The sequence below is a fragment of the Haliotis cracherodii genome, unplaced genomic scaffold (assembly GCF_022045235.1).
Source record: "Haliotis cracherodii isolate W230 unplaced genomic scaffold, xgHalCrac1.p SCAF_1, whole genome shotgun sequence".
Classification (NCBI taxonomy): domain Eukaryota; kingdom Metazoa; phylum Mollusca; class Gastropoda; order Lepetellida; family Haliotidae; genus Haliotis; species Haliotis cracherodii.
The window spans coordinates 40,069,588-40,092,166 of record NW_027266264.1 but is presented as its reverse complement, the minus strand read 5'-3'; the positions used below and the strand labels follow the sequence as shown (position 1 = coordinate 40,092,166).

General features: G+C 42.0%; 1 protein-coding gene across 1 annotated transcript; it reads right to left on the bottom strand.

Annotated features, from left to right (window-relative positions):
- Positions 1-2,034: 2,034 nt before the first annotated feature.
- LOC139477907 (mesenchyme-specific cell surface glycoprotein-like) lies at positions 2,035-21,784 on the bottom strand. The gene is made up of 11 exons (XM_071260349.1): positions 21,681-21,784; positions 20,574-20,745; positions 19,628-19,876; positions 19,324-19,492; positions 17,813-17,945; positions 16,587-16,704; positions 13,778-13,969; positions 11,883-11,948; positions 10,743-10,996; positions 10,009-10,238; positions 2,035-2,258 (listed from the first exon to the last, which is right to left on the bottom strand). Exons 2-11 carry the CDS (start codon positions 20,743-20,745, stop codon positions 2,162-2,164), a joined length of 1,680 nt encoding a protein of 559 aa, XP_071116450.1. The 5' UTR covers positions 21,681-21,784; the 3' UTR covers positions 2,035-2,161.
- Between the last annotated feature and the right edge of the window lie 795 nt (positions 21,785-22,579).

Here is a 22,579-nt window from a genome sequence, read left to right as displayed (position 1 = left end):
TACTGTGCGTGTTTACACACAGTTACTGTAGTGACTACTGCACCTAGCCTCCACCTCAATAACCACAGAAACACTCTCATTTCTATCACAAGGGTCAAATCAATAATTCTTTGTACTGTCTTTAACATCCAGGGATCCATTATTTACTATAACATCACCTTTGAGCGTATATTTCAACCGAGAGTACTCGATAAACAACAGTTGACATCCGTTGCGTGATAGCATACAATCACACAGAGAATCATTGGGACACATTCAGGCCGCAAATGTTCTGTAATGGCCATTTACATGGTAACGGTAAACTTCATTGTGGGTGTGTCGCAGATGTGGGTGCTGTCAGAGAGTTACAAGTTGCACGAGTGACCTCCTCTTAGCCGTGTCTCAGCGGTCCGGGAAGATGTTCAGTAATGTATCAACTCCTTCCTCGGGTGAAATTCTCTTTTGGGCCCTTAATGGGTATGGTGTTACGCGTTTTGACCTGATTATCAATATTGTTATCCTACTTCTGGCTGTATGGATAATCGGCCTCAACAGCCTCGTGTTGCACACTATAGTGCGGATGAAGATGTCACGGGAACCCGCAGACGTATTTGTATGCAGTTTATCTTTAGCTGACGCCATGAGCGGCCTCTTTCTGCTGTACAATACCACTTACAACCTCATCAACTACCAACTGTACTACGAATGTGCTTTCAGATTGGGACTTATCCAAGTGTTGAGTTTGACATCAGTGTACCACATGGGTGCCCTTACTGTGGACAGATACGTGAAGATCGTCCAGCCCTACCATTACCCCACGGTCTGCAACAAACTGTCCGTAGTGGTTGTATCTGTAGTTATCTGGTTCATCTCTCTAATGATAGGACTATTACCCTTGTTCGGCTGGCAGAATGTACAAGAGACTCGAACTAATGGTATCGAAGAGCCCATATGTGGATATTTTGCAATATTCAATCAAACCTACCTCCAGTTTGTTGTCACCTTGTTTTGGTGCCCTATGCTTCTGATGATCGTGCTTTATGTTCATATCTTTAAGATTGCGAGTAGACACGCTCGTGTAATTGCAGCTCAAGACAGGCATGGACAGACATTGAGGCCTACAGAGAGACATTCTTGGAAATATACGAAAACTGTGTGTCTAATAGTCGGGTGTTATTTCCTGTCGTGGCTGCCAAGTGGTACGGTCCATATGACACTTTTAATGATGCAGTTGCTTTGGCCATACGCTATTGTGTCATAAGACCTGATATGGTAGTTTGGATTTGTCAATTAAAATAAAAAGAAGTTTCAAATCCGGAAACATACTTCAACAACAGAGTATATCATAATACAGTATTTCATAACAGAGTATTTCTCGTAACACATTGAAAACGTTGAACTGTTGGCCGTTTGTGCTTCTAGGGTGCGGTGAGGTAGTATGTGTGTGTGAAGGGTCGGGGTGGGGTGGGGCTGTGTGGTGTGTGGAATGGGGGTGACTATATTGACGTTGCGGGACGCAACAATTATCCAATCTTATACTGTGATATTTGTAAACAAAGAGATGAGAACGATATCTTTGTGCGTTGTTCTGTGACTATGTGCAATGTTGATATGTTTCGTCTGTGTTACAGGTGTCGTCATCATGCTGAACTTTAGCGGTGGGCTCGGTGACAGAACGACCGTAGAGAAGGGTACGTTGCTCCTATATGTCAGTTCCACAGCTTTCATCAACAGCCTCGTTAACCCTATAATTTATGCCTTTAAAATTACAACAGTGCGCTTGCGTTTTAAGGCACTGTTTTGTCGGACACCCACAAGTCCAGGCGACATGGGCAACAGTCAGACTGAAGCGCCAGGATGTATAGCACCCAAAACACGGGCCACCTTACTTGTGACTTCTGTTATTTCCGAAGTTGACCTCAGTGAGTGAAAGTACACCATATGCTGATAAGAAAGATCAAGAGGAAATGTTGCATGATAAAAACGATAGAATAGGCCTTCATGTTCTTTGAATTCTACAAGCACAACAACTTTAGCGAAGAAAAAAAAGACAACTTTCTACGGCTAACCATTTTAATACACCCCATACATGTCCCGTTTTCTAATGAAGCGCACATTATAGATTTTGTGATACTGTGCAGTGATAAATTGGTGAGAAGACTGCGGGGAACCGGGGAGACATCTAGGGAAATGTGCCCTCATACAGCTCATGTACTGCGATCACACCCATCTGTGACCCCACTGCCAACAGGAGCGTCTGGCCTGCCTGATTCACAAACCTGAAACATTGAGATGTGAAATAATAAGAGGTGAAACAGTGACAAATGACAAAAGCGGGATATGAAAAAGTTAGAAATGAGAAGATCGAGGGGTAAAACAGTGAGAAATAAGAAAAGCGAAAGTTGAAACAGTGGGGAATGAGGACATCCAGAGATGAAACAGTGAGGAATGAGGACAGTGAGAGGAGAAAAGTGTTGAATGGGGACAGCGAGAGGAGAAAAGTGTTGAATGGGGACAGCGAGAGGAGAAAAGTGAGAAATGTGGACAGCGAGAGGAGAGACAGTGAGGACTGAGGACAGCGAGAGGTGAAACAGTGGGAAATGAGGCCAGCGAGAAGTGAAACAGTATAGATTGAGGACAGCGAGAGGTGAAACAATGAGGAATGAGGACATCCAGAGGTGAAACAGTGAGGAACGAGGACAGCGAGAGATGAAACAGTGAGGACTGAGGACAGCGAGAGGAGAAAAGTGAGGAATGAGGACAGCGAGAGGTGAAACAGTGAGGACTGAGGACAGCGAGAGGTGAAACAGTGAGGAATGAGGACAGTGAGAGGAGAAAATTGAGGAACGAGGACATCGAGAAATGAAACAGTGAGGAACGAGGACAGCGAGAGGTGAAACAGTGGGAAACGAGGACAGCAAGAGATAAAACAGTATAGAATGAGGACAGCAAGAGGGGAAACAATGAGGAATGAGGACAGCAAGAGGTGAAACAATGAGGCCTGAGGACAGCAAGAGGAGAAAAGTGAGGAATGAGGACTGCGAGAGGTGAAAAAGTGAGGAACAAGGACAGCGAGAGGTGAAACAGTGAGGAATGAGGACTGCGAGAGGTGAAACAATGAGGAATGAGGACAGCAAGAGGTGAAACAGTGAGGAATGAGGACAGCGAGAGGTGAAACAGTATAGAATGAGGACAGCAAGAGGTGAAACAATGAGGAATGAGGACAGCAAGAGGTGAAACAGTGAGGAATGAGTAAAGCGAGAGGTGAAACAGTATAGAATCAGGACAGCGAGAGGTGAAACAATGAGGAATGAGGACAACAAGAGGTGAAACAGTGAGGAATGAGGACAGCGAGAGGTGAGACAGTATAGAATGAGGACAGCGAGAGGTGAAACAGTGTTGAATGAGGACAGCGAGAGGAGAGACAGTGAGGAATGAGGACAGCGAGAGGTGAAACAGTGAGGAATGAGGACAGCGAGAGGTGAAACAGTGAGGAATGTGAACAGTGAGAGGTGAAACAGCGTAGAATGAGGACAGCGAGAGTTGAAACAGTGAGGAGTGGGGACATCAAGAGGAGAAAAGTGAGGAATGAGGACACCAAGAGGTGAAACAGTGAGGGCTGAGGACAACGAGAGGAAAAACAGCAAGACATGAAGCCGTGAGAAGTGAAACAGTGAGCCATAAGTAATGGAGTGAGTTGGGTGTCAATGTGATGCAGGTCGAACATGTTTACAACATTGCTGAAACACCTAAGCACGTGTTGTAACCTAGAAACATTATCGGGGCGAAATTCGGGATTCGAAGCCACGATCATAGATTTCTTGCGTGCCCAAAGGACGCAACTCCTCACCTCGATTTGCGGTGCCTTAGACGACTGGGGCATCCGTGCCCCAAGTTAGACATGAAACAGTGAGTGATGGCGGTGAGACGGGGAACAAAATGAGGTGAAAAAGAAGACATGCGAATGAAACATGGGACATGAAACGTGCATCGGTGAGACATAAAAATATAAGAGCTGAAACAGTGAGCCGTGTAAACTGAAAAAAAGTGAGGAATGAAACAGCTGTAAAAACATAAATCCTTGAATTCGAATAATCAATCCTTCACATAATCAATCGTGTCATTTTGACAGATAACAAAGTGACATGTGGTTATGGACAAGGCACTAAAGCTGAAAGCAATGGCCCGTCTCTCTGATGACGTGTGTTCGATTCCCAACATGATTACAATATGTGAATCCCATTCCTGGGGTAGCCTTGCCGTGACGTGTCTTGAATATCGCTAAAGTAGTTCACAGTTTTACTCTCACTCACTCATTATTCACGAAGCTTACATATCTGTCGTAATAAAATTTTTCGTTACAAAGTGATAGTGATAATCAAACCTGCGATAATAAAACAGCAAACGTGCTGCGTCAGTCGGCACCCAGTGTTCATTACACCTAGAAATAAACAATAGTCTTACTTGCTGCGTCAATCAGATAATCAGACAATAATTAAACCAGCTGAGTTAGTTGGCGATCGTTGTACAGTGATTCCTCGTAACAAACAATAGTCACACCAGCTGCGTCAATCGGCACTCATTGTACAGTGTACCTCGTAATAAACAATTGTCATGGTAGCTGCGTCAATCGGCACTCATTGTACAGTGTACCTTGTAATAAACAATTGTCATGGTAGCTGCGTCAATCGGCACTCATTGTATAGTGTATCTCGCAATAAATGATAGTCACACCAGCTGCGTCAATCGGCACTCATTTTACAGTGTATCTCGTAATAAGCATTCGTCTTACTAGCTGCGACAATCGGCACTCTTTGTACAGTGTACCTTGTAATAAACAATAATCATGGTAGCTGCGTTAATCGGCACTCATAGTACAGTGTACCTCGTAATAAACAATTGTCATGGTAGCTGCGTCAATCGGCACTCATTGTATAGTGTACCTCGTAATAAACAATTGTCATGGTAGCTGCGTCAATCGGCTCTCTTTGTACAGTGTACCTTGTAATAAACAATTGTCACACCAGCTGCGTCAATCGGCACTCAGTGTACAGTGTACCTTGTAATAAACAATAATCATTGTAGCTGCGTTAATCGGCACTCATAGTACAGTGTACCTCGTAATAAACAATTGTCATGGTAGCTGCGTCAATCGGCACTCATTGTATAGTGTACCTCGTAATAAACAATTGTCATGGTAGCTGCGTCAATCGGCTCTCTTTGTACAGTGTACCTTGTAATAAACAACTGTCACACCAGCTGCGTCAATCGGCACTCAGTGTACAGTGTACCTAGTAATAAGCATTCGTCTTACTAGCTGCGACAAGCGGCACTCAATATACAGTGAACCTCGAAATAAACAATTGTCATGGTAGCTGCGTCAATCGGCACTCATTGTATAGTGTACCTCGCAATAAACAATAGTCACACCAGCTGAGTCAGGCGGCACTCAATCTACAGTGTACCTTGTAATAAACATAAGTCTTAACAGCTGCGTCAATCGGCACACATTGTACAGTGTACTTTGTAATAAACAATTGTCATGATAGTTGCGTCAATCGGCTCTCTTTGTACAGTGTACCTCGTAATAATCATTCGTCTTACCAGCTGCGACAATCGGCACTCAATATACAGTGAACCTCGAAATAAACAATTGTCATGGTAGCTGTGTCAATCTGCACTCATTGTACAGTGTGCCTCGAAATAAACAATTGTCATGGTAGCTGCGTCAAATTGGCTCTCTTTGTACAGTGTACCTCGTAATAAATAATAGTCACACCAGTTGCGACAATCGGCACTCAGTGTACAGTGTACTTTGTTATAAACAATTGTCATGGTAGCTGCGTCAAATTGGCTCTCTTTGTACAGTGTACCTCGTAATAAATAATAGTCACACCAGTTGCGACAATCGGCACTCAGTATACAGAGTACCTCGCAATAAACAATTGTCACGGTAGCTGCGTCAATCGGCACTCATTGCATAGTGTACCTCGTAATAAACAATTGTCATGGTAGCTGCGTCAATCGGCTCTCTTTGTACAGTGTACCTTGTAATAAATAATAGTCACACCAGCTGCGTTAATCGGCACTCATTGTACAGTGTACCTCGTAATAAGCATTCGTCTTACTAGCTGCGACAATCGGCACTCAATATACAGTGAACCTCGAAATAAACAATTGTCATGGTAGCTGTGTCAATCGACAATCATTGTAAGTGTACCTTGAAATAAACAATTGTCATGGTAGCTGCGTCAATCGGCTCTCTTTGTACAGTGTACCTCGTAATAATCATTCGTCTTACCAGCTGCGACAATCGGCACTCAATATACAGTGAACCTCGAAATAAACAATTGTCATGGTAGCTGTGTCAATCGGCAATCATTGTATAGTGTGCCTCGAAATAAACAATTGTCATGGTAGCTGCGTCAATCGGCTCTCTTTGTACAGTGTACCTCGTAATAATCATTCGTCTTACCAGCTGTAACAAACGGCACTCAATATACAGTGAACCTCGAAATAAACAATTGTCATGGTAGCTGTGTCAATCTGCACTCATTGTACAGTGTGCCTCGAAATAAACAATTGTCATGGTAGCTGCGTCAAATTGGCTCTCTTTGTACAGTGTACCTCGTAATAAATAATCGTCACACCAGTTGCGACAATCGGCACTCGGTGTACAGTGTACTTTGTTATAAACAATTGTCATGGTAGCTGCGTCAAATTGGCTCTCTTTGTACAGTGTACCTCGTAATAAATAATAGTCACACCAGTTGCGACAATCGGCACTCAGTGTACAGTGTACTTTGTTATAAACAATTGTCATGGTAGCTGCGTCAATCGGCTCTCTTTGTACAGTGTACCTCGTAATAATCATTCGTCTTACCAGCTGTAACAAACGGCACTCAATATACAGTGAACCTCGAAATAAACAATTGTCATGGTAGCTGTGTCAATCTGCACTCATTGTACAGTGTGCCTCGAAATAAACAATTGTCATGGTAGCTGCGTCAAATTGGCTCTCTTTGTACAGTGTACCTCGTAATAAATAATCGTCACACCAGTTGCGACAATCGGCACTCGGTGTACAGTGTACTTTGTTATAAACAATTGTCATGGTAGCTGCGTCAAATTGGCTCTCTTTGTACAGTGTACCTCGTAATAAATAATAGTCACACCAGTTGCGACAATCGGCACTCAGTGTACAGTGTACTTTGTTATAAACAATTGTCATGGTAGCTGCGTCAAATTGGCTCTCTTTGTACAGTGTACCTCGTAATAAATAATAGTCACACCAGTTGCGACAATCGGCACTCAGTATACAGAGTACCTCGCAATAAACAATTGTCATGGTAGCTGCGTCAATCGGCACTCATTGCATAGTGTACCTCGTAATAAACAATTGTCATGGTAGCTGCGTCAATCGGCTCTCTTTGTACAGTGTACCTTGTAATAAATAATAGTCACACCAGCCGCGTCAATCGGCACTCATTGTACAGTGTACCTCGTAATAAGCATTCGTCTTACTAGCTGCGACAATCGGCACTCAATATACAGTGAACCTCGAAATAAACAATTGTCATGGTAGCTGTGTCAATCGGCAATCATTGTATAGTGTACCTCGAAATAAACAATTGTCATGGTAGCTGCGTCAATCGGCTCTCTTTGTACAGTGTACCTCGTAATAATCATTCGTCTTACCAGCTGCGACAATCGGCACTCAATATACAGTGAACCTCGAAATAAACAATTGTCATGGTAGCTGTGTCAATCTGCACTCATTGTACAGTGTGCCTCGAAATAAACAATTGTCATGGTAGCTGCGTCAAATTGGCTCTCTTTGTACAGTGTACCTCGTAATAAATAATAGTCACACCAGTTGCGACAATCGGCACTCAGTGTACAGTGTACTTTGTTATAAACAATTGTCATGGTAGCTGCGTCAAATTGGCTCTCTTTGTACAGTGTACCTCGTAATAAATAATAGTCACACCAGTTGCGACAATCGGCACTCAGTATACAGAGTACCTCGCAATAAACAATTGTCATGGTAGCTGCGTCAATCGGCACTCATTGTATAGTGTACCTCGTAATGAACAATTGTCATGGTAGCTGCGTCAATCGGCTCTCTTTGTACAGTGTACCTTGTAATAAATAATAGTCACACCAGCTGCGTCAATCGGCACTCATTGTACAGTGTACCTCGTAATAAGCATTCGTCTTACTAGCTGCGACAATCGGCACTCAATATACAGTGAACCTCGAAATAAACAATTGTCATGGTAGCTGTGTCAATCGGCAATCACTGTATAGTGTACCTCAAAATAAACAATAATTATTGTCATGGTAGCTGCGTCAATCGGCTCTCTTTGTACAGTGTACCTCGTAATAATCATTCGTCTTACCAGCTGCGACAATCGGCACTCAATATACAGTGAACCTCGAAATAAACAATTGTCATGGTAGCTGTGTCAATCTGCACTCATTGTACAGTGTGCCTCGAAATAAACAATTGTCATGGTAGCTGCGTCAAATTGGCTCTCTTTGTACAGTGTACCTCGTAATAAATAATCGTCACACCAGTTGCGACAATCGGCACTCGGTGTACAGTGTACTTTGTTATAAACAATTGTCATGGTAGCTGCGTCAAATTGGCTCTCTTTGTACAGTGTACCTCGCAATAAACAATTGTCATGGTAGCTGCGTCAATCGGCACTCATTGTATAGTGTACCTCGTAATAAACAATTGTCATGGTAGCTGCGTCAATCGGCTCTCTTTGTACAGTGTACCTTGTAATAAATAATAGTCACACCAGCTGCGTCAATCGGCACTCATTGTACAGTGTACCTCGTAATAAGCATTCGTCTTACTAGCTGCGACAATCGGCACTCAATATACAGTGAACCTCGAAATAAACAATTGTCATGGTAGCTGTGTCAATCGGCAATCATTGTATAGTGTACCTCGAAATAAACAATTGTCATGGTAGCTGCGTCAATCGGCACTCATTGTACAGTGTACCTCGTAATAAGCATTCGTCTTACTAGCTGCGACAATCGGCACTCAATATACAGTGAACCTCGAAATAAACAATTGTCATGGTAGCTGTGTCAATCGGCAATCATTGTATAGTGTACCTCGAAATAAACAATTGTCATGGTAGCTGCGTCAATCGGCTCTCTTTGTACAGTGTACCTTGTAATAAACAATTGTCACACCAGCTGCGTCAATCAGCAATCAGTGTACAGTGTACCTCGTAATAAGCATTCGTCTTACTAGCTGCGACAATCGGCACTCAATATACAGTGAACCTCGAAATAAACAATTGTCATGGTAGCTGCGTCAAATTGGCTCTCTTTGTACAGTGTACCTCGTAATAAATAATAGTCACACCAGCTGCGACAATCGGCACTCAGTATACAGAGTACCTCGCAATAAACAATTGTCATGGTAGCTGAGTCAATCGGCGCTCATTGTATAGTGTACCTCGTAATAAACAATTGTCATGGTAGCTGAGTCAATCGGCACTCATTGTAAAGTGTACCTCGCAATAAACAATAGTCACACCAGCTGAGTCAGGCGGCACTCAATCTACAGTGTACCTCGTAATAAACATAAGTCTTACCAGCTGCGTCAATCGGCACTCAGTGTACAGTGTACCTCGCAATAAACAATAGTCATGATAACTGCCTCTATCGGCACTCAGTATACAGCTACCTCGCAAAAAAACCCAATGATATTAATAGCTGCGTCAATCGGCACTCATTGTACGGTGTACCTCGTAATAAATAATTGTCATGATAGCTGCGTCAATCGGCTCTCTTTGTACAGTGTACCTCGTAATAAATAATTGCCATGATAACTGCGTCAAACGGCACTCAGTGTACAGCATGCCTCGTAATAAACATTAGTCGGCCTTCATTGTCCAGTGTCCTAGCTGCTTCAATCAGGGGCGCTTTGTGTTGTACACCACCGTAACAACAACTGCCACAATAGCTGCGCCAATCAACATCCATTGTAAGTTGACTTACTTCAGATCGTTTATGAAGGGTGTCCCAGCTTCGTTGGAGTCGTAAAGTTGACCCCAGTTGCCGTTATAGTCCCCGAGTCGGTTGTAGCTCTGGAATTCCCCCTGAGGAAAGCCTGGAGCCTCAGATTCGCCAAGTCTGTATAAGTATATCGCACCCATACGTCCGCTCCCTACAGCCACAATCTGATCACTGCCAAACAGCGTTGTGGCAATAGCCTTTGGCTCTGGACCCTGGAAAACACCATGACTGCAACAACAGTTTGTATGCAGGATATATATTTCGACATAGCATACTGACTTGGGTGGAATAAAAAGGCCGTCCTATCAAGTTTGTCTGACGTTGTAAACACCCAGTTACCTTATTTTATGATGTTGATAAATCTGCCAATTTATGATTACCCTATACAGAGCCACTGTATCTATTTCACACACAGAGCTTATTACAACTCTAATATTCACTCATCATTTATAGCTTTTTCATAACTTCGGTAGGTGAGTATCAGTCACATATCAATGGAATATTCGGAAAAATATGTTTTCTAAACTGCTTTCATTAAACTGATTATATTATCGTGATGGCAGTTGAAAAATATATTTTCTTCCTTGCAAATCTGACTGCTTACGGGTAATACTTTAAATGCTTTCCCTTCCTATATAAAAACAAAACAATAATGCTTATCTCCTTATTTTACGTTATATTGAATTGTATTGATAGATAATGGTAAAAATGTTAACCTTATCATCTGAACGGGTGTCGAGTGACTGTGGAGGCGATTGGTTGATGGAGGTGCAATCACCGTTAAAAACAGAGCCATTGTATTCCCGCACTTCATACTCCAAGTCGCTCCCGCTGTCCCACTGCTGTGTCGCACTACTGGCGTCCCACAGCGACCAGCTACGACCGCCATATGCGAAGATATTCTCGAAATATCCAAAGATAGGATTCCACCCATCGGTATCATACTGCAAATTGCTCACATAGAGGCGACCTAGGAATAGAAACACTGACTGTCATCAAAGGCCATATGGTATCTATAATATGGCTTCTGATGCCACCCTATCCCCTCAACATACACCTCCGAAACCCCGATTTAATGTTACCAAATTCCCTCAACAGACACCTCGACACCCCTGATTTAATGTTACCAAATTACCTCAACAGACACCTCGACATCCCTGATTTAATGTTACCAAATTTCCCCAACGGACACCTCGACACCCCTGATTTAATGTTACCAAATTCCCTGAACAGACACCTCGACACCCCTGATTTAATGTTACCAAATTCCCTGAACAGACACCTCGACACCCCTGATTTAATGTTACCAAATTACCTCAACAGACACCTCGACATCCCTGATTTAATGTTACCAAATTTCCCCAACGAACACCTCGACACCCCTGATTTAATGTTACCAAATTCCCCCAACAGACACCTCGACACCCCTGATTTAATGTTACCAAATTCCCTCAGCACACACCCCGACACCTCTGATTTAATGTTACCAAATTCCCTCAACAGACACCTCGACACCCCTGATTTAATGTTACCAAAGTCCCTCAACACACACCTGGACACCCTTGATTTAATGTTACCAAATTACCTCAACACACACCTCGACACACCTGTTTTAATGTTACCAAATTCCCTCAACAGACACCTCGACACCCCTGATTTAATGTTACCAAATTCCCTCAACACACACCTCCCCATTATGGCCTATTATGATTTAATACATAACAACTTTCCACCAAGTTACTGCCAATTTGACAAGAAACAATTTCGAACAAAGCCGATTACAAATTAAAGGGTTGGAGACATCTTGTAAAGGAAACGAAGCAGACTTGCCATATACCCTGTACATCGTCACTCACCGAGTGCAGCATTAGAGCTTAAGTCATCTACGAGGCCAGAATCCATATTCGGGTCTAGGAGGGTAGCTGAAATTGAAATAACCGTACAGAACCATACAAAAATACACGATAAAAAAAGCTCTCCATCACTTCTCGCACATTATATCCCCTAAACTGTACGCTTACAAAGTGCTTGCTCTGTGTCTGTGTGTCCGTGTCTTTCTGACTCTGTCTGTCTATCTCTGTCTTTCTGCTTTTATCTCTGTCTATCTGTCTCTGTATGCTTCTGTCTCTGTCTGTCTTTCTGTGTCTTTATGCTTCTGTCTCTGTCTGTCTGTGTCTTTCTGCTTCTGTCTCTGTGTCTTTCTGCTTCTGTCTCTGTGTCTTTCTGCTTCTGTCTCTGTATCTTTCTGCTTCTGTCTCTGTCTGTCTGTGTCTTTCTGCTTCTCTCTCTGTGTCTTTCTGCTTCTGTCTCTGTGTCTTTCTGCTTCTGTCTCTGTCTGTCTGTGTCTTTCTGCTTCTCTCTCTGTGTCTTTCTGCTTCTGTCTCTGTGTCTTTCTGCTTCTCTCTCTGTCTTTCTGCTTCTGTCTCTGTATCTTTCTGCTTCTGTCTCTCTCTGTCTGTATCTTTCTGCTTCTGCCTTTGTCTTTCTGTGTCTTTCTGCTTCTGTCTCTGTATGCTTCTGTCTCTGTCGGTCTTTCTGTATCTTTCTGCTCCTGTCTCTGTCTGTCTGTCTGTGTCTTTATGCTTCTGTCTCTGTGTCTTTCTGCTTCTGTCTCTGTATCTTTCTGTTTCTGTCTCTGTCTGTATCTTTCTGCTTATGTCTCTGTCTGTATCTTTCTGCATCGTTCTGCTCCTGTCTCTGTCTGTCTGTATCTTTCTGCTTCTGTCTCTGTCTGTATCTTTCTGTGTCTTTCTGCTCCTGTCTCTGTCTGTCTGTCTGTATCTTTCTGCTTCTGTCTCTGTCTGTCTGCCTGTGTTTTTCTGCTTCTGTCTCTTTCTGTCCGTCCGTGGCTTTCTGCTTCTGTCTCTGTCTGTTTGTCTGTCTGTGTCTTTCTGCTTCTGTCTGTGTCTGTCTGTGTCTTTCTGCTTCTGTCTCTATCTGTCTGTATCTTTCTGCTTCTCTCTCTGTCTGTCTGTCTGTCTGTGTCTTTCTGCTTCTGTCTGTTTGTCTGTGTCTTTCTGCTTCTCTCTCTTTGTCTGTCTGTGTCTTTCTGCTTCTGTCTCTGTCTGTATCTTTCTTTGTCTTTCTGCTCCTGTTTCTGTCCGTCTGTATCTTTCTGCTTCTGTCTCTGTCTGTCTGTCTGTCTGTGTTTTTCTGCTTCTGTCTCTTTCTGTCCGTCCGTCCGTGGCTTTCTGCTTCTGTCTCTGTCTGTTTGTCTGTCTGTGTCTTTCTGCTTCTTCTCTGTGTCTTTCTGCTTCTGTCTCTGTCTGTCTGCTTCAGTCTCTGTCTGTGTGTATGTCTGTGTCTTTCTGCTTCTGTCTCTGTCTGTCTGCCTGTGTCTTTCTGCTTCTGTCTCTGTGTCTGTCTGTCTGCGTCTCTCTGCTTCAGTCTATGTCTGTCTGTGTCTTTCTACTTCTGTCTCTGTCTGTGCCTTTCAGCTTCTGTCCGTCTGCCAGTCTGTCTGTGTCTTTCTGCTTCTATCTCTGTTTGTCTTTCTGCCTCATTCTGTGTCTCTGTTTCTGTCCCTGTCTCTTTCTTTATCGCTCTCATACTCGCTCACCTAGTGGTTAAAGCGTTGGCTCGTCACGCCGAAGGCCCGGGTTCGATTCCCCACATGGTTTCGCTGTGTGAAGCTTATTTCTGGTGTCCCCCGCCGTGATATTTGCTTGAATATTGCTAAAAAGCGGCGTAAAACCATTTTCACTCACTCACTCACTCGCTCGCTCGTGATATCCATGAAAAATTCGCTTACAGTCAAAGGTACTGGCTCTGTTGGCCTCTGTAAAGTCAACCCCCTCAACGGCGGTGGTGTAGCGCTTGACGGCACCAGTGTTCGCTGTCGCTAGAAACACGTTGCCGCCGAAGTTCAATGAGATGATGGCGCCAGGTTGATAGAAGCTACGAATGTTTCGTCTCACCATATTAATCCTGTCCGGGCTGATACCTACAACCAACAACCATATTACTCACTGTAAGCTCACTTGTGATTCATGACATTAATGTCTGGTGTTATAGTGGTAGGCCATGGGTGTGTATATTGTGTATTATGTGACATGTATTTCGATCTTTGGTAGATCATGTGTGCGTATATTCATGTGACGTCATGTCAGTGAGTGTTTGTTGGTAGACAACGTGTGCGTATGTTAAGGTGACGTAATGTTTAGTATTCGTTGGTAGATCCAGGGTTCTATATTACAATTAGGAGCGACGTTTCGGTGTAGGTGCTGACAGCGTCATCAAACTTGCTTGATAATAGTGTTAGAACCTATCTCCAGTGGTGGTGGTATGCCACACATCTATGTACAATAGTGGTGGTATCACACATATCTATGTAGAGTAGTGGTGGTATCACACATATCTATGTAGAGTAGTGGTGGTATCACACATATCTATGTACAGTAGTCGTGGTATGACACACATCTATGTAGGGTAGTCGTGGTATGACACACATCTATGTACAGTAGTGGTGGTATGACACATATCTATGTACAGTAGTCGTGGTATGACACATATTTATGTAGAGTAGTCGTGGTATCACACATATCTATGTAGAGTAGTGGTGGTATCACATATCTATGTAGAGTAGTGGTGGTATGACACATGTCTATGTAGAGTAGTGGTGGTATCACACATATCTATGTAGAGTAGTGGTGGTATGACACACATCTATGTAGAGTAGTGGTGGTATGCCACAGATCTATGTAGAGTAGTGGTGGTATGACACATATCTATGTACAATAGTCGTGGTATGACACACATCTATGTACAGTAGTCGTGCTATGACATACATCTATGTACAGTAGTGGTGCTATAACACATATCTATGTAGAGTAGTGGTGGTATTACACATATCTATGTAGAGTAGCGGTGGTATGACACATATCTATGTACAGTAGTGGTGGTATGACACATCTATGTACAGTAGTGGTGGTATGACACACATCTATGTAGAGTAGTGGTGCTATGACACATATCTATGTACAGTAGTGGTGGTATGACACACATCTATGTACAGTAGTGGTGGTATGACACATATCTATGTAGAGTAGTGGTGGTATGACACATATCTATGTACAGTAGTGGTGGTATGACACATATCTATGTAGAGTAGTGGTGGTATGACACATATCTATGTAGAGTAGTGGTGGTATGACACATATCTATGTAGAGTAGTGGTGGTATCACACATATCTATGTAGAGTAGTGGTGGTATCACACATATCTATGTAGAGTAGTGGTGGTATCACACATATCTATGTACAGTAGTCGTGGTATGACACACATCTATGTAGGGTAGTCGTGGTATGACACACATCTATGTACAGTAGTGGTGGTATGACACATATCTATGTACAGTATTCGTGGTATGACACACATCTATGTACAGTAGTCGTGGTATGACACATATCTATGTAGAGTAGTGGTGGTATCACACATATCTATGTAGAGTAGTGGTGGTATCACACATATCTATGTAGAGTAGTGGTGGTATGACACATATCTATGTAGGGTAGTGGTGGTATGCCACAGATCTATGTAGAGTAGTAGTGGTATGACACACATCTATGTACAGTAGTGGTGGTATGACACACATCTATGCACAGTAGTGGTGGTATGACACAGATCTATGCACAGTAGTGGTGGTATGACACATATCTATGTACAGTAATGGTGGTATGACACACATCTATGTAGAGTAGTGGTGGTATGACACACATCTATGTAGAGTAGTGGTGGTATGACACAGATCCATGTACAGTAGTGGTGGTATGACACATATCTATGTACAGTAATGGTGGTATGACACACATCTATGTACAGTAATGGTGGTATGACACACATCTATGTACAGTAGTGGTGGTATGACACATATCTATGTACAGTAGTGGTGGTATGACACACATCTATGTACAGTAGTGGTGGTATGACACACATCTATGCACAGTAGTGGTGGTATGACACAGATCTATGCACAGTAGTGGTGGTATGACACACATCTATGTAGAGTAGTGGTGGTATGCCACACATCTATGTACAGTAGTCGTGGTATGATACACATCTATGTACAGTAGTGGTGGTATCACACACATCTATGTAGAGTAGTGGTGGTATGCCACACATCTATGTACAGTAGTCGTGGTATGATACACATCTATGTACAGTAGTGGTGGTATCACACACATCTATGTAGGGTAGTGGTGGTATGCCACAGATCTATGCACAGTAATAGTGGTATGACACACATCTATGTACAGTAGTGGTGGTATGACACACATCTATGTACAGTAGTCGTGGTATGATACACATCTATGTACAGTAGTGGTGGTATCACACACATCTATGTAGAGTAGTGGTGGTATGACACAAATCTATGTACAGTAGTGGTGGTATCACACACATCTATGTACAGTTGTTGTGGTATCACACACATCTATGTAGGGTAGTCGTGGTATGATACACATCTATGTACAGTAGTGGTGGTATCACACACATCTATGTAGGGTAGTGGTGGTATGCCACAGATCTATGTAGAGTAGTAGTGGTATGACACACAAACTTACTCTGGTCCTGATCACTGGTGTCGATGTCAAAGTTGTTCCAGTCCTTCGACCCAAGGCTGTATATGTCCACCCCGCCTACTAGGTTGTTCAGATTGAATACTGCCAGAGCGTTATTTTCCTGAAAATACATCTATATACATCTATATGTTGACACCTTACAATTATTACTTAATATTTATATGATGTTGTATAACACAAAGGGGATATTTTGAGACTATAATAGACTGTTATACAATATTCCCAGTAATTGTAAAAAGACCATGGCTGCCTCATTACAAGCTACCAGTATGATCTGGGCCTATATTCCGTTGTGTATGAATGATAAATCCACAAAAGGGATCAATACTCTTTGTAAAACTTTGTTGGCAACAAATTCTTAATATTGCATTTCTTGGGAGAACATATTTTTACAATACAGAGACATTGAGCTTTTAGACTTTCAGTATAGATTCATATATAACATTATTTATATCCAAACAGAATTGTTTTAGATGAATATTGTTGATAACGTTTGTTCCTTTTGTAGGAAAGAACCAGAATCTTTGACGCGTGTCTATATAGAATGCCACTGTGTAAAATCATTTTCTCGTATTAAACTAGAGAACTAACTTAACAATAGTTTACCTTTAGAAATTACGTTTGATAAATAACAAGATACTATTGACCATCAATGACCAAAACTCTAATTAATAAAAAGAATGATAAAAACAATATTACTTAAGATTAGTGAGACTTCCAAATAGTTTTCGTTCATTGGCGTTGGGTTGCTTTATATCTGTATCGGTGCTTGTCTGAGACACAGACAGGGAACAAGTGGACATCACCAACAGGCGACAAGTTCATGCCCTGACAATGTACACGTGTAATACACAGTCAACTGATATTGTAGCTTTTCAAGTAAGACTGAAGTTTATCTGCTTGGATATGGAGAGGAATCAACACGTGCATACCGAATTCTAAACTGAGAATAACAAGTACATACAATCAGACAAGTATTTTCAACCTAAACTCGTTGAACATTACGCAGTGAAAATACTCTCGAATTTCTTGCCATGTTAGTATATCGTCCACCTTCAAGTAGAAGCTGATGGTAGGAACTTCTAACTTTTGAAGGAGCATTGATACATATTATCAAACAGATACTGCATATTTATGTATTTTTAACATGAGAATACAGAATGTATGTTTTAAATGTAAAACATGTTTGTACATCAACCCATACCCACCATGAGAGTGACGTAGACGATGTTGTTGTCGTCAATGGTGACGTCACTCGGCTCCAGGTCATTGACAACAGAGTGCTGTGCATTGTTGGGGTCACGGAAGACATACCGGGCATTTCCAAGCCCACGGGCTGACCTAGCAGTGCACTCACCATTATTATTTTGAAAACAATATCAACTGCAATATAGTAATGTACAATGTGCCACGACGGACCACCATATAGTGAAGACATACTGTCATACTGACAGACACATCGATACAGTGTAGACATACTGCTATACTGACACACGGTTTCTGACAGAGTAACGGAAGAGAGACAGACACATCGATACAGTGAAGGCAAAGAGAGAGACACATCGATACAGTGTAGCCAGGAAGACAGACACACTGATACAGTGTAGCCAGGAAGACAGACACACCGATACAGTGTAGCCAGGAAGGCAGACACACCGATACAGTGTTGGCACAAAGAAAAACCCACCGATACAGTGTTAAAAAAACAGACACACCGATAGAGTAAAGGTGGATATGACAGACACATCAATAGAGTGAAGGTGGATAGACAGGCACACCGATACAGTGAAAGGAGATAGAAATAAACGTAGCAAAACAATGGAGGTACATGGAGAAGTGACGAACTATAGCAACACAACAGAGGTACATGGAGGAGTGACGTACTCTAGGGACGCACTAGAGGTACATGGAGAAGTGACTTACTCTAGCAACACAATAGAGGTACATGGAGAAGTGACGTACTCTAGCAACACAACAGAGGTACATGCAGAAGTGACGTCCTCTAGCAACACAACAGAGGTACATGGAGAAGTGACGTACTCTAGCAACACAACAGAGGTACATGGAGAAGTGACGTACTCTAGCAACATAACAGAGGTACATGGAGAAGTGACGTCCTCTAGCAACACAACAGAGGTACATGGAGAAGTGACGTTCTCTAGCAACACAATAGAGGTACATGGAGAAGTGACATACTCTAGCAACACAACAGAGGTACATGGAGAAGTGACGTCCTCTAGCAACACAACAGAGGTACATGGAGAAGTGACATACTCTAGCAACACAACAGAGGTACATGGAGAAGTGACGTCCTCTAGCAACACAACAGAGGTACATGGAGAAGTGACGTACTCTAGCAACACAACAGAGGTACATGGAGAAGTGACGTACTCTAGCAACATAACAGAGGTACATGGAGAAGTGACGTACTCTAGCAACACAACAGAGGTACATGGAGAAGTGACGTTCTCTAGCAACACAATAGAGGTACATGGAGAAGTGACATACTCTAGCAACACAACAGAGGTACATGGAGAAGTGACGTCCTCTAGCAACACAACAGAGGTACATGGAGAAGTGACATACTCTAGCAACACAATAGAGGTACATGGAGAAGTGACGTACTCTAGCAACACAATAGAGGTACATTGAGGAGTGACGCACTATATAGCAAGACAATATAATCATCAGTGCTGGTTAACCGGATTTGCACACTTACTGGAAATTAATTGTATATTTTGTCCATGCATCAACATTCCTCTCAAAAATGTCAACATGAGCGAGAGGATCCTCAAAATTGTTGTTTCTGGTCCCAGGAAGTCCCTCACAAGCGACAACAAATCTTGCACACGTTCCGTCATACTGGATGGCGACAGGGTCAGACTCGGCTGCAATGGTGCATTTATTGAATACGTTTGTGAGGCAAATTCAATGTGAATGTCACATGTAATTACAATCAACTTTACAGATAACCCTGCTCTCAATATTGTAATATATTTAGGTTGTACCTAGTAAGCACTTACTAGAAACTCTTCCAAGCAGAGGGAACGTCTGATCGAACCTGAGAAACGTTCTAAAAACTTCTACGTGACCTTCGTTTAACCTGGACCGTGCAGCGAAGGCGATGGCGACCTGCTCGGTTTGGCCACTCCGACACAGAGAGATTGCCTTGGGAATTCCGTCTGTGATCTCACTGAAGGTTTGAGAGTAGGCAATGGTTGGGTTGCTAGGGTCCTGCATATCCACAATGTGGAGAGTCTCACTGCGGCCGCCTGCAACAAACCACAGACTACCACACTCTTTGAGCTTGATGCGTAACATATGAGTACACTTGATGTGTGACACATAGCTCTACTGTAGAATCTAGTACATCACGTCCTACCCTTAGTGCTTGATGTGTGATACATAGCCACACTGTAGAATGTACAACGTCACACCCTATCCTTAGTGCTTGATGTGTGACACATAGCCACACAGTAGAATGTACAACGTCACACCCTACCCTTAGTGCTTGATGTGTGACACATAGCCACACTGTAGAATTTAGTACATCACACCCTACGCTTAGTGCTTGATGTGTGACACATAGCCACACTGTAGAATTTAGTACATCACACCCTACCCTTAGTGCTTGATGTGTGACACATAGCTACACTGTAGAATTTAGTACATCACACCCTTCCCTTAGTGCTTGATGTGTGACACATAGCCACACTGTAGAATGTACAACGTCACACCCTTCCCTTAGTGCTTGATGTGTGACACATAGCCACACTGTAGAATGTACAACGTCACACCCTTCCCTTAGTGCTTGATGTGTGATACATAGCCACACTGTAGAATTTAGTACGTCACACCCTTCCCTTAGTGCTTGATGTGTGATACATAGCCACACTGTAGAATTTAGTATATCACACCCTACGCTTAGTGCTTGATGTGTGATACGTTATTATCCAGTTTTGCGTGTACCTATGACATAGAGGTAGTTCTGGTCGGAGTCATACGCTATTCTGTCTGCAGTGCCCAGGAAAGGTCTCGTGTTCCCCGACCCATCAGGGACCTTGATGTACGCTAAAGGTCGAGTGATGGGAACGGCGGCCACAAGGTGTAAAGCCACAATGCCCAGATAAAAAGTCAACATCTGGAAACAGAAACTTTCATAAAGTTTGATACAACTATGATCCCACAACTAACAGTAGTGCATGGGCTGATAATAATCATATAAAGGAATGCGGGAATAATATCTGTTAATATCAGCATGCCTTACAACGTTGACTTCAGCGACAATTATGCATGTTGTGGGCCTAGATACCTTGCATAGAAGACTTTTTCTTTCCTTCAACATATTGTTAACCTGCTTTTAAAAGACAAGTCCTGCAAATAATTGTTTATATAACATCCCTACCTGTTTAGACTTTAGAGCCCATCAACATTTCATAGTTTCCGTCATTCACATTAATCTGTACTCGAAAGACTAACTCATCTTGTTTTATCCCTCACCCAATATGTTAACATGTCAAATACGTTATCATTTGCAGCTATAAGCGAATATTACGAAAGCCTTATGGTGCCACTATGGTAATATAATTTCGAATATTGTCTCATTATTTCGAATATTTAATATAATATATCGAAATGTCAAGTTTTTTCTCGGAGTTCATTTGTTTTCTCGCAGTTTCAATTTTGTTCTCTTCATGAGGATTATATTTCGTTATTTCAATTATTTCAGTGGTTAAATCGGTACTTCGATAATTTTCTCGTCATTTCTATTATTTTTCGAAACTTTTTTCCTCTCGTTATTTCAATCAACCAAACAAATTATGATATAATGAGATAAGAACTGAAATACAGAGAAAATAATCGAAATTACGACCAAAAACTTGAAATGTCGATTGCATTTGGTATTCATTTGTGCTACCAAAAGCTTTCGTTGAACACCGTCAAGGACATGGTCTTCGCAATAGAGTTATTTGACATCCCGCTGACGTTAGAAATGAGAAATTGCCGTAAACAAGTTCATCCTACTAGTATTTGATGTATGTTAACACTAATTCTTTGTTGCGGAAAATGTCTTACCTTTACTCGCTGGTCCAGACGGCAGAGACCAACAAGAGAACGCGGCTTGATAAAGTAGGAAAAGTTTCACACTGATAAGGTTGACCGCTCCCTCGCTTATCTTAATATGTTAAAGGAAGATTGGACACGCGCTTTATCAGAAACGTCTAAAATGTGGGAAATATATTTTTTCAATCTATTCTCAATACCTTGACAACATAGTACAAAAATGTGAAAAAATAAGTACAAAGCACAAACAATTACTATATAATCCAAATATTAACTACATAGCATATATATCAACCACATATTACAGATACAAACTTTATTGTGAAAAAGAAATTCTTAACGAATATAACTATCTTGGTACCATTATTAACCATAGAGTAACACGGGACGTTAATAATGTACGCACTTATCACGTTTACAAAAAGGGACAAAAACGTATGTATCTATTGTGTCGTTTCCTGCATTCCTTTGGAGCAGGTGTGAAATGTCTCGAGGCAGTAACTGTTGCCTCGACCCCAGGTCGTGGTGTAATGTGTATGTATTGTACAGTACAAGTTGTTGTATATGTCTTGAATTCCACCTCTTTTAGGGGCTGACCATCTAATATTTAGAGAGGATGGGGTGGAATGGAGGTGGATAGAATCATGTTTTTTTCTTCAGATTAAAGGGTTGAGATTTTTTTCATACATAACTTTTAGAATTCAACCTCTGGGAAGAATGTCAAAATTTTCTCACTGTTCACTAAACACAATAACTGTAGAGATTGAGGAATGTACTTATCAATTTCTAAGATTGTGGATTATGGACATGAATACATTCGATAAAAAGAAGCCTTACCAAACTGAAATTTCGACACGTTGGTTGAATAGTGCTAGAAAACACAACCAAAACAATTTGTTGAGTTATTTACG